Below are 12,122 nucleotides of genomic sequence, written 5' to 3' on the forward strand. Positions count from 1 at the left end.
TGTCCTTGATATGAACTAATTCTGTGGGGTGCTGAATTTCCAGATTTTTGTGAGAACTCAGGGTTCTTGTCCCTTCATGGGGGCAAGCCCTAGTCAGACCCTCTCGATAAATAAGAACACCACACACACAGCTTCTTTATTAGTTAGATATTGTGAAAGTATAAACACTGCTTTGCCAGCTGCATAGCTGCTGCTCACACCTGGAAGATGATGAACACATCTGAAATTTCACTAGATTGAGTCAGCATCTGAAAGCTCACTAAAAAATTAAGCTAGCAATTTCATTTCTTTGCACAGTAATTGTGAATGTGGGCAGCAGTATTGCTGCTAAGAAGATTTGGAATAAACTCTCCACAATTCAACTAGAAAATCCGCTTTATTAAATGACTATTTTAGAAACAGGAATTTGCTGTTTCATTTTTACACTCTCTGCTGAAGAAAACGTGAAGCACCGAAGTTGTTATGCAGCTTCTTTGGTTTCATTCTGGTACAAGGCTTTAGCTTTTTCAGGTCCTGTTTTGGGTTTCTTGTTGAGGGGGAGTACACCTCCACCGCTATCATAGCCAAGCCACGCAGGAGGGTCGGCATCATTATATTCCTGCTTCTCTAGCTTGGCTGAATATTTCAAAACAGCTTGTCTGAAACGAAAATGAAAATTAATATTGATGCACAAGCAATTTCCAGCAAGAACATTTGTAAAAAATATGAACCCTCGGCCAGAATCTCAGAGTGACCATATTTCCTACCCCACTATGCCGTTTGAGAAGCAGCAGTTGATACAATAATGGTCTTAGCTTCAAATTCTATCCCGGTCAAAATAACTATTTCACGCTCTATGAACCATGCAGTACTGTGGGTGGCTCTATGGGTCATGCTGTTATTTGGGCAGCTCCAGATGAGTTGAGGGTGTTAGTGTGAGGTCACATGCTCAGCTGCTAGTGGGGAGCAGACGTTGTGGAGTGCTGTCAAGTGACAGCTCTAGCTGAGCTAGCATGCATGGTTCCAGACACAGGTGTGTCCTAGCCTTCCTTGGCCACTGCGGAAGTTCCAAGGACACAGCCTTTGGTTTGGGGTTAGGGAAGGGGAGGAAGGAGACATGCCCCAGTACATTTTTCAGTACAGGGTATATACAGTTAGTCTGTATAGAAGGGCTGGCCAAACTTACTGACCCTCCAAGCTGCACATGACAATCTTCAGAAGTTTGAGAGCCAGGGCGCACCTGCCGTGGCTCAGAGCTTCAGCCCTGAAGGAGGTGCCTACTGGGGCTCAGGGCTTCAGCCCTGCTCCCGCTGAAGCCCTGAGCCCTGGCAGGTGCACCCCGCTGGGCAGAAGCCCCAAGACACACATACCCTGCCCGCTGGGCAGAAGCCGCTATCCCACCACCCTGCTGCAAGGCAGAGGTCCCAAGCAGGGACTGTCTCCTTGTAGAGCGCCTTGCACAATGGGGCCCCCAGTATGATTGGGGTCTCTGAGGGCTCTCCCTATATTAAGATGTTTAGATTGTGCTAGTGCCCAAAGTGTGCCAGGCACTTTATAAACACAGAAGGAGGCACCATCTATGCCCAAAAGAGCATCGAATCTAAAGGGACAAACAGGGAAACGTTTCCGCCCTACAGGCAAAGAGATCAGGGTGGTGGTCGGGGGATTACATTATTTTGTTTGGTTTTCAGTTGACTACAGTAACTTCTCCTCTAACCAACATCCATCCCTCTCACCTACTCCATTCCTCACAACCACCTCCAGCTTTACGTCCAGGATCCTTATGCGTTCACCCAGCATTTACATTTCTTCCCTCCAATATAAAAGTGCCATTCACTCATACAAGTATAATAAATAAGATGGTGATGTAGGTGCATGTTTTTGTGTTAGGTATTGGCTTTAGGCAGGATTTGAATGTGGAGAGGGCCAGTGGGTTTCTTCACCTGCTCAGGGAAGGAATCCCATACATAGGGGCAACATGGAAGGAAGTGGGAAGATGGCTGTGGGAGAAACAGGGGCAAATGCAGCATTGTGAGTGGCATTATTAGCAGCAGAAAAGGGAGCGGGTGGCTGATGCAATAAGAGACAAGGTTTGCTAAGCAGGAAGAATTCCTTTCTGACCACAAAAGCACATTTTAAAGATCCAACATTACATCATTTAGTTGTTAACACATTCCTGTTAACAAGATGAACACAATAGTATACAAGTGTTTTTATGCAAGCAAACCTAGGATAGAGATGAACCCACGTGCAGATGTATATGGTGGGTGAGAGAATATAGCTATCTAGTACAAATGCCACTTGTCCAGGTCCGCTTTCTCTTTGCTTATGGAAAATTGCTTTCAATGGATGATATCTAAAGGGTGGATCTTACTGCACTATTGTAGCTATTACTACTTTTTTGGAGGCTTATGCTGCTCCGTGACTGGAGCCAAAATGGATCAGCTTGCCAGAAGTGGCCATTATTTATTGGTCAGCATGTAACGAAATACATGGGTTAAGGAACATTGCATTATATTACATTGCATTTATAGATCTAGAGCCTTGGCGCCAACACTTTGGGGAGGGGTAAGAGGATGCTGCCATAAAACAAATAATAATCAGCATTAATGCCAACAACTGGTGTTCCTGAGTCAGAATGAAACTTTTGGCCTTAAGAAATGGGTGTGTGCAGCAAGGAGAGTGCAGGGAGCAAAAGGGAAAGGTAAGAAGGAACCTAACCCAGCACACTGCAAACTCCTCTATTATGTAAGAGCACTTGGGTTATATAAGCTCTCAGCTTTTCTGAGCCTTGTCAGCTGCAAAGCTGTATTATTTTAAGACTTTACAGCTCCTGGAAACACACTCCCTGTGGGCTCAAACTTGGTGCTCAAAGAGCCTGAGTCCAGAAATAAGTTTCTGTGTGCGTCACATTTGAAAAACAGCAGCGTACAGTGGCTAGAAACAGATTTTTATGTTGTTAGACATTTTTAATTGCTTCTGAAAGTGCAAACTTCTGCTTAATCCTTAATCCAGTTTATCGGATCACTTTGTGCTGCCTTGATTTTTGAGCCTCAGGAATGTGTGGGAGGCCCAGGCCTCCCCGTCCTGTCACCCATATGTACTAAACACATGGAAAATACTGATGAATGTTTCCTTTTTACCAAACAGCATTAGTCCTAAGTGAATCACAGCTGATATCCTTATGCTGCCATACACTGAGGACTATTCTGCCTCTTTCACAGCCAGTAGTTGAAGCCGGCTGTACCAGTGTCACGCCTACACGAGGATTCTCTGGGGTACTCAGATGTGATTAGTTAACTGGTCGTTAATCTCTAGATATGGACCTATGCAGCAGGCCATATTTATTCCAAATTATGTTTTTTTATTTTAATATTTGCAGAAACCTGTAGCATGTTATTAGACTGGCAAATGTCATCTCTAACAGTATCTGAGATTGGAAAGGATGGACCCTCGATTTGCTTGTAACTGCTTCCTAGAGAGCTCTACGAGTTTGCAGCTGACAAGATTTCATGATTTTGCATTTTTTTTAATCTAACAATAAAAATAAAATTGTAAAAAGGATGTAACATAGTGTCACGAGATGTGCCTGAATGTATATATATGGCTGGGTCTGTCTGCTCAGTGAAGTCTGGTAGGCCCGGGCAGTGTTTAATAAATAACTGAGGAATTCTTCTAGCAGCATGAAGTGCACATGGCTTATAGATGTCCTGGGGCATCTTTAAATTAAAACCATATTTCTTCTATTATTTATTTAATATTTGTAGAGTGTGCAGGAATAGCATGTTTTGTTCTGTAGACTAATTTCACTTTACACAGACTCCATCATCTCAAACGCTAGTAATGGTCTCTGAAATGTGAACACATCTAGGAAATGTAGAACACAGACATCGCACACTTTGAAAAACAGCCAGGCTTTGCCCTAGTTTTTGTAAACATTGGGGTTGAATAAGATCCTTAATGATAACAGTTGGTTAGTACGGAAAAAGAGAATTTGGGGCTATTGGTGAGTTGTATATTATATATGACAAATCTCTGCTTATTATTCCTTCGTTGAAATTATGGAAGTGGTGAATGAAGTGCATGGAACCCTAAAAATAGTCCATGAAATTCAACAATAACACTAGCATTCTTCTTGCTGAAAATCTAAATCACGATTAATAAATGTAGAATCATGGTTATATTGTAACTTCAACCCTGATGAAACTTGGAAAGCCGAATGGAGTTCACAAGAAGTCACAAACAAACGCCTTGTGAAAGATCTGACACAGAAGATCCCTGGCTTTAATCTTCTGCAAATCTTATGTGCAACCCTAAATCACATTGGCACACACCATGGCAGATGCGGATACTTGCTGCAAAAATGGAAAATTAAAAACTCTCCAGTGTGTGACTGTGGTCACCCAGAACAGATCAGGGAACATATAACAACTCAGTGCCCAATTCACAAATACGAAGGAGGCATCACAGCAATACACTCTGCTACTCCAGATGCAATTATCTGGCTTAACTATCTAAATGTAAAATTATAGTAGTTGCTCTACATCTACATCAGCCATACGAAGACGAAGAATGGTTGTACTGTAATGATGATTTTGCAGTGATTATTGCCTAGAAAGTGAATGTAGCTTTTTGTCAGCTTCCCAGTACAGGTATTGAAATACAACATTAAGTTTTTTAAAAAGTGGAACTATATTGTGACAGAGTGGGATATGTGTGTACCAAACTGTGAACTCGGTTTTGTTTCATTACTTCCATTTTTGCACCCTGGCCTCTATCCTGTCTTCCATTTTGTGTTCTGTGTTGAATAAATAAAACAACCTGAATTGGACAAGGTCATTCTCTTCCAGACACTATCTTGCTTAGAGGTGTGTGGGACACCTCAGAGAGGACTATCAAGATATGTCACAAGAGCCATCAACTTGAGTGACTCTCAATGACTGGCCAATCTCAGGAGATAACAGTTATCTTCACATGGGGCTTGCATGATGGGGGCTAGAATTTCCCAGTCTGCATATGGCAAAACAGGGTCAAAGACTAGAATAAAAAGGGGGCTTATCTGAGAAGGGAGGCCATCCACCACCAAAAGCCAGAAGACCAGGCTGAAGAGAGAAAGCAGGAAGGTCTGTCTTGCCTGAAACGCTGACCAGACCTCAGAGTCACTGGTGGGGTAAAATCAGACTAAGGATGGATGCAGCAAAGAACTAACTCTCTAGTGGGTTCTTCAGCATAAAAATGACTGTGGTTAAGAAATTCCTTGGCTAAGCCTGTATTCCTTGCTAGGCTGTCATGTTGTCCCTGAAAGTGTTAATCAAGAAGCTCAGAGTGCCCACAGTGAGGTGGGACCCTAAAGGAACACGTATAAACATCTGGAGGCTCAGGAGGTCTGAATCACTGGTTTCAGGGTTGAAGGTGGCTGGGTTGTGGAGCCCCATGTTCTAAGGAAGGGTGGCAGATGTGGGGTCTGGATCTGGGATTGTACTTCTGAGGCCTCAGAGCTAGGAACAATGACATGGCTCTGCCCACCAGTGGTTGGGGCCACTCACACCAAACTGGTGTCCATCCAGAGGGGGAGTAGACCAGGTTGACATAAATCACTTTACATTTCAATTCCAATTTCATTAAAAAAAACATGTTTTGGCCTACTCTTAATGAAACTAGTAATGACAATGATATTTGTACTCATTCAAATTTTACACTGATCTCTCAAGTTTTGGCCCAGGAAGCAACATCTTACTTGGTAATATTTCTGCAGTACAGCATCTTAAGAATCCGGAGTTGCGTACAACCTTTCCAAAGGTACTTTAGTGTTTTGTCAGTAAGATGTACACAGCCTGAGATATCCAAGAAGTGGAGATAATGGCAGACTCCAGACAAATACTGAACACACAAATCCGTCATCTGTAAATCAAGCAAAAGAAATACACATACAGAAGTTAGAAGATTGCTGGAGATTCTAAAGAAAAAACAAAACACAACAGCCAACTCAAAATTTTGAAGTGTATCATTTCTAGAAGATTATATTGAAAAGTGCCACATAGGACATGAAATGTATAGAACAGATGAATTCTGACTATCAGAAATAGGAGACGAAAAAGACTATAAGTAACAGTTAAATGTTGGGAGTATATTTGGTGTCAGTTAAATATGATTCCAGCACATTCCAAAGCATGTAGGGATGTTTCAGCTAATCAGAAGTCTGAAATGACTCAATACTCCCAACCTCATAATTTTGCATATAGCATATCTCATCTGGTAGCATTAACTGTTCTCAGATTATTCCATTTAAACGGTTAGACTGAGCCATTTTAGAGTTAACTACAGGGAGAAAGAATTTTAATTTTAATAACACCTATTTCATATTTCAGTACTGCATCATCAATGTGTGTTGTCTTGTGACTGCTTTTGTTTATAGCCTAGGGTGCCTTTCAGTTTGTCCAAGACAGAACTATTCAGCTTCACTTCACAGTTCCATAGTCTGATCTGGAACTGATCACCAATAATGCAAACTGAAGTTTGCTTTGGGCACCATATAAGGCCTCATTTCTGCCAGGTACTTAAGCATGTGTGTAACTTTAAATAGGTGAGTAGCCCCATTGACTTCAAAGGGAACACTTATGCCTAAAGTTATGCATGTGGCTAAGCACCTTGTTTAATTGGGGCCTAAAATCTAAAGGAAACTTGATGAATGCAAAAAAATCCTCTAATAGGTATTCAATCAAGCCCAGATTATCCATGGCTCGAATGGAGTGTAATGAGGAGTAGCCTTCCCCACCCTTGTACTTCCTGTACAAGGGCCAGGAACAATCTCAGTCCCTGTGATCATGGGAGTCTAACAGGGACAAGGAGGAGACGAGGTCTCCCCTTCCCATCCACAAAGCTGGACAGCCAGTGCACTATCCCTTCACGCAGTCCCTCCTGGAGCTCCACCTGGGGAGATGCAGTTCTGTAACACCTTTCCTCAGGGCTGTCATCGAGTCCTGCAATTGACTCAGAATAGGCCTGCTTCAGTATTGAAGTAAAAAGAAGTTTGGCTGCCGACCTAAATAGATGCAGGATCAGGCCCTATTCAGGGAAATCTATTTTAGTCAGATACACCAATCCTGTTCATGTCAGAGGTCATCTTTCCATTGAATTGTATCTTTAGATATTCATTATTTAATTGGCTTATTCATTCATTTTCAGCCCTCACTATTTTTTCTCATTCATGTGGTTTGCTGCCCACAACAATCTTTCTTTCTTTCTTTCAAATAAAACTATTTAACAATTATTCCTTGAATTGGCTTTATGAACTCACAAATTACACCGGAGGTGGGACTGTGCTATATGCAAACGGCATGCTGAGGTTTTTTGTGAAATGAGCAATGTTTGGAAGATGATTGTTCTACATGTCCTAGAAATGTAAGTATAGAGATATAGATGACAGGGAGCTCAACTGTGCTCTCACTAAAGTCTATGTTTTTTCAATATGAAAAGAATTACAGTGGTCAGCTGTGCTAGTTTTCTGGGAATGTCCTAGTTTCCAGAGCACATCCCACAACACTCTTACTGGGAAGTGAATTTCCTAAATTACAGTTCCTATGTTTTCTCTTTATGGCCTTTTTGTTTATTCAGTTATTTTTATATAGCTGATATTGCAGGCTGTATCAGGCAAACTAACTTGTCCCTCTTAGAACAGGAGATTAGATCTTGCTTTAGGCTTTTTCTGATCATTTTTAAATAGTTTCTGAGTGGAAAATATTTCCTACTTGGCAGCTAGATACTCTGTACTTATGCTGGAGATTGCCAAAGGGCCCTCCCCCACCCATTTGATAGTACTTTATAGAGTTTCAAACTGGGTTAAAGCCAACAGAAGGCTTGCAAGATCCCGTATGGGTTTGTCTGAACGATTCTTGATGCTGGAGACCAAATATCCTAGACTGTGAACAGGTACCAGATTTACTTCATAAGCTTTTTAAGGAGACGACATATGGACACAGGGTGGGGAGAGGAGAAATGTGGTGGGATGCAAGTGTCTATCTTCACTTAGTATGGGGAGATCTTTCTGCCTGTAGATTGCCATGTATAGCATTATTGTTTATTATTATTATTGAAAAGTTAATTGAACATTTAAAAGCCGGGAAGAAACGTGAGGTACCTCTGGAGCTGACATTTTGGCCATTGCATTTAATTGCTAATGGCTGAGGGTAGCTTTTAAAAGGATTCAACATCAACCATTGACTTCAGTGGGAGCAAAATTAGGCCAACATGAGCACTTTTAAAAACCTCACCCATAGAAGCAGGACTCTTTCTGCAGAGGGAAATATTTGCTGACACAAACTTTTTTTTAAAATTACATCGGGATGGCTATTGCTAGACTGCAGTAAATACTTATTGTTATTACTCAAGCAAGCAAGCATATAGGATTGAATACACACAGGGAGCAGATGCGCTGAGTAAGTACTGGGACTAATGAAAATGACCTAGGTATTTATGTTCACAGTAAAATGCAAACAGAACCCATGTTCAGTTGGGGCAAAACAGACCACTGCGATCCTAGCGTCTAGCTAAAGAGGTACTATGTAAAAGATATGGAAAATTGTCACATCACTGTACAAGATAATGGTGAGGTTGAATGGCGTTACGTCAGTGATGAGTCTTATTTAAATACATTAGTAACTGGAAATGATTTTAATTAAAATGTGTAAATAACTAGAAATACAGAATAAAAGTAATTCAGCAACTTCACTGAAGCAAACTTCGATATCTGCGTATGTATAATAATACACAAAATTCCATTGTCAATACACCAAATACAACAGAGCCCACAACTGTAACACATATTACTCTTGGGGGGATTCTGCGGGACTGTGTGCTTGCAGAAAATGGCTCCCCCGCAGATTTCCTGTGTTTCCCTGCAGAAAACAGCAGGGGCAAAGGGAAGCCATGTGTGAGGTGAGGGTGGTGGTGATGGTGGTAGTGGTGGTGGAGGGAGGGCCAAGGGTGACCATGGATGCAGGGGGGATTGTCCCCCTCCAACCAGAGGTGAGACATGGGGGGGTACAAAGGGTTACACACAGCTGCCCAGCTGAAGGAGACTGTCTCCACTCCGCTGACTCTGCAACTGAACACCACCTCCTGGGTCCTAGTGCTAGAGTTGTGCTCCCCTTCTGTGTGCTGGGAGCCTTCCAGTTTTCGATTCTGTGCAACGCATAGTGGAGCTGGGTAAGGGGGGAGTGGGGAAAATGAGGGAAGGGGGGATGAGGGAGGAAGAGGCAGTGGGGAAGGAAGGGGGGGTGGAATAGGACGGGGAAGGGGAATAGGGGAGTGAGGGGAGGGGGATGGAGAAGAAAAGGGATAACGGAATTGCAGGGGGAAGCAGGAGCCAGGCATACGATTTCCCCTTGGCCGCAGCTGGGGCTCCCCCATTAAGCAGGCCCATCGAACTCTCACCCTGACAAGCCCTACTCCCTTACACCTGGACCCCTCTGACGAGCCTCCCACATCCAGCCCCCCCGCTGCCCCTCCTGCAGCCCCAACCACCTTCACCTACATCCCCTGCAGAGTCCCATTGTACCTGCACCAGGAATACCCCAATGAGCCTCTGTGCATCCAGATCTCCCACTGAACCACTCGCACCCAGATTGCCCCACCGAGAAACCTCTCACCCCACACCTGGATCCCCCCACACTAAGCCCCTCCACACTTGGATCCTTCTGGGCTGAGCCTGCCCACCCACACCTGGTGCAGAGGGACAGGGCCCTGGGGCATTTCTGGGGCAGGCCCAGCGTTTGCACTGTGTCAGGATCAGGTGCAGCCTCACTGCTGAGTCTCTGTACTGGGGGATGTGGGGGCTTCAGGGTGATCTCCCCACCTCAATGCAGCCAGTGGCCTGTGCTCCTCACTGCCAAGCTGGAGCCACATTTATTTATTAACAAATAAAATTTGCAGAATTTTGCGGAATTTTAAAATATTGTGCGCATAATTTTAATTTTTTTGGTGCAGAATTCCCTCACGAGTAACATATGCACACACAGATAATAATATACTAACTATACCTAACATTTTCAAAATGTTTAAGTGACTTAGGTGCCTATGTCCCATTTTCAAATGTGACTTGGGCACTTGGGAGCTTAATTCTTATGGAAAATCAATGGGACCACGGCTCCTAAATCATTTAAAGCATTTGAAAATTTGTGACCAGATCAATATTCAGAAGGTCAATGTTAGTTCATTTGTTTTAATTATTGGTGATTATTATATATAACATAATTAACTTTTTTAATGTTGAAGAATAAGCTATAGGATGGTTGCAAAATGTGGACATCAGCAAGTCAAATGTCTGAATGCTACATTATTTCATTTTATGTAATAGCATTTCTGGAACTACCCTTCCCAGCTCTTGTACATACCTTGTGGCAACCAGCTATGTTGAGGGATGTAAGTTGGTGGCAGTTAAATGCCAAAGCTTTGACAGTTTCATTTGTCAGTTGAAAGCAGTAAGAGACATCACAGTATTCTAGATCTTTTGCACCCTGGCAGAACTTCTGAAACACAGTTACAAACACCCAAGTCAATCTCATGTATCTTTTGGGATGCTTACAGTTTTATAATACATTCACACTAATCTTCTGATTTACTTTAATCACTGTAACTGATTCTTTTATTCTTTTTCTCATATTGAACATGTGGAATAAAATATATATTATCAATGAGATCACTCAGTTGCATTCCATAACGCCCAGCAAAAAAGGAAGAAATGTACCAGGTGGCTATTTTTCATTTCTGACACTGGTAGATCACAAAGTGTGTTCTTCAGATCACACCTAGACTCTTTCATTTAAGTTTCACTGCACTTACTAAGATAGATAAAAGACTGAGTTTGTGTCTTTTGCAATGAACATATCCAAACATTAAGGGCTACATTTCCAAATGGGCCAAAAAAATACTCTGTTCCCTATTGTGCCTTCAGATATCCTTGCTGTACATATTAAAAGGCATTTGGCAAGCAAAATAGGCAACTTATGTCTGAGCAGATTAATTGGAAGAGAATATGGCCTAGGTGTTAGATCTCAAAACTGAAACTAAGGAGGTCTAGCTTCTTGCCCCTATTCTGCCACTAACCTGCTGTGTGACCTTGGGCAAGACACGTAAATCCAGCTTTTCAAAAAGGCCATCTAATTATGGGTGCCTTAGTTTTTGGAGGGTTCAACAAACTTACAGTCTGGTTTTCTGACCTAGTGAACACCTGAAGATCCCAGTCACATCAATTTCACCACCTCTGAAATTCAGATCTAGTTGTTTAAAGAAGGACTCCCATAAAAGGAAATATCCAAACTTAGAGGCCATTTTTTAAAATTTGGATGTTAGCCTCTCTGCGCCTTAGTTTCCTTAACTCAAAAATAAGAACAGGAGTACTTGTGGCACCTTAGAGACTAACAAATTTATTAGAGCATAAGCTTTCGTGGACTACAGCCCACTTCTTCGGATGCATATAGAATGGAACATATATTGAGGAGATATATATACACACATACAGAGAGCATAAACAGGAGGGAGTTGTCTAACCAACTCTGAGAGGCCAATTAATTAAGAGAAAAAAAAAAAAACTTTTGAAGTGATAATCAAGATAGCCCAGTACAGACAGTTTGATAAGAAGTGTGAGCGTACTTACAAGGGGAGATAGAATCAATGTTTGTAATGGCTCAGCCATTCCCAGTCCTTATTCAAACCGGAGTTGATTGTGTCTAGTTAACTCAAAAATGTAAATGATGGTTGTGAGACTATTAATTAATGTTTGTAAAGTGCTTTGGAGCCTCCCAGATGGGATGTGGTATAGAAATACAAAGTATTATTATTACACCTCTACCCCGATAGAACGCGACCCGATATAACAAAAATTCGGATATAATGCGGTAAAGCAGCGGGGAGTCCGGGGCCCTTTAAAGCGCCACCCAAGCCCCGCTGCTTTACCGCGTTATATCTGAATTCGTGTGGAGCCCCGGGCCCTTTAAATCACCTCCCGAGCTCGGCTGCTGGAGCCCCAGGGCTCCGGCAGCCGGGCTCAGGCGGTGGTTTAAAGGGCCAGAGGCTCTGGCTGCTGCGGGGAGCCCCAGGCCCTTTAAATCCCCACCCGAGCCCCGCTGCCAGAGCTCCGGCGGTGA

The 12,122-nt window shown here is 42.7% G+C and overlaps 1 protein-coding gene and 1 long non-coding RNA gene across 2 annotated transcripts in view; one reads left to right on the forward strand and one right to left on the reverse strand.

Moving 5' to 3' along the window:
* Positions 1-357: 357 nt before the first annotated feature.
* The window catches only part of FBXL13 (F-box and leucine rich repeat protein 13), a 170,380-nt gene continuing 158,615 nt past the window's right edge, over positions 358-12,122 (reverse strand). The window contains exons 19-21 of the mRNA XM_054017732.1: positions 10,371-10,505; positions 5,717-5,880; positions 358-638 (exon numbers count right to left, since the gene is read on the reverse strand). Of these exons, the coding sequence (XP_053873707.1) occupies positions 461-638; positions 5,717-5,880; positions 10,371-10,505 (477 nt within the window). The 3' untranslated portion in view covers positions 358-460. The remainder of the gene's footprint in view (positions 639-5,716; positions 5,881-10,370; positions 10,506-12,122) is intronic.
* LOC128831399 (uncharacterized) overlaps positions 7,841-12,122 on the forward strand; it is a 48,010-nt gene continuing 43,728 nt past the window's right edge. Inside the window, exon 1 of the long non-coding RNA XR_008443792.1 lies at positions 7,841-7,908. This is a non-coding gene — a long non-coding RNA (uncharacterized LOC128831399). The remainder of the gene's footprint in view (positions 7,909-12,122) is intronic.

The sequence above is a fragment of the Malaclemys terrapin genome, chromosome 1, assembly GCF_027887155.1.
Source record: "Malaclemys terrapin pileata isolate rMalTer1 chromosome 1, rMalTer1.hap1, whole genome shotgun sequence".
Taxonomy (NCBI): domain Eukaryota; kingdom Metazoa; phylum Chordata; order Testudines; family Emydidae; genus Malaclemys; species Malaclemys terrapin.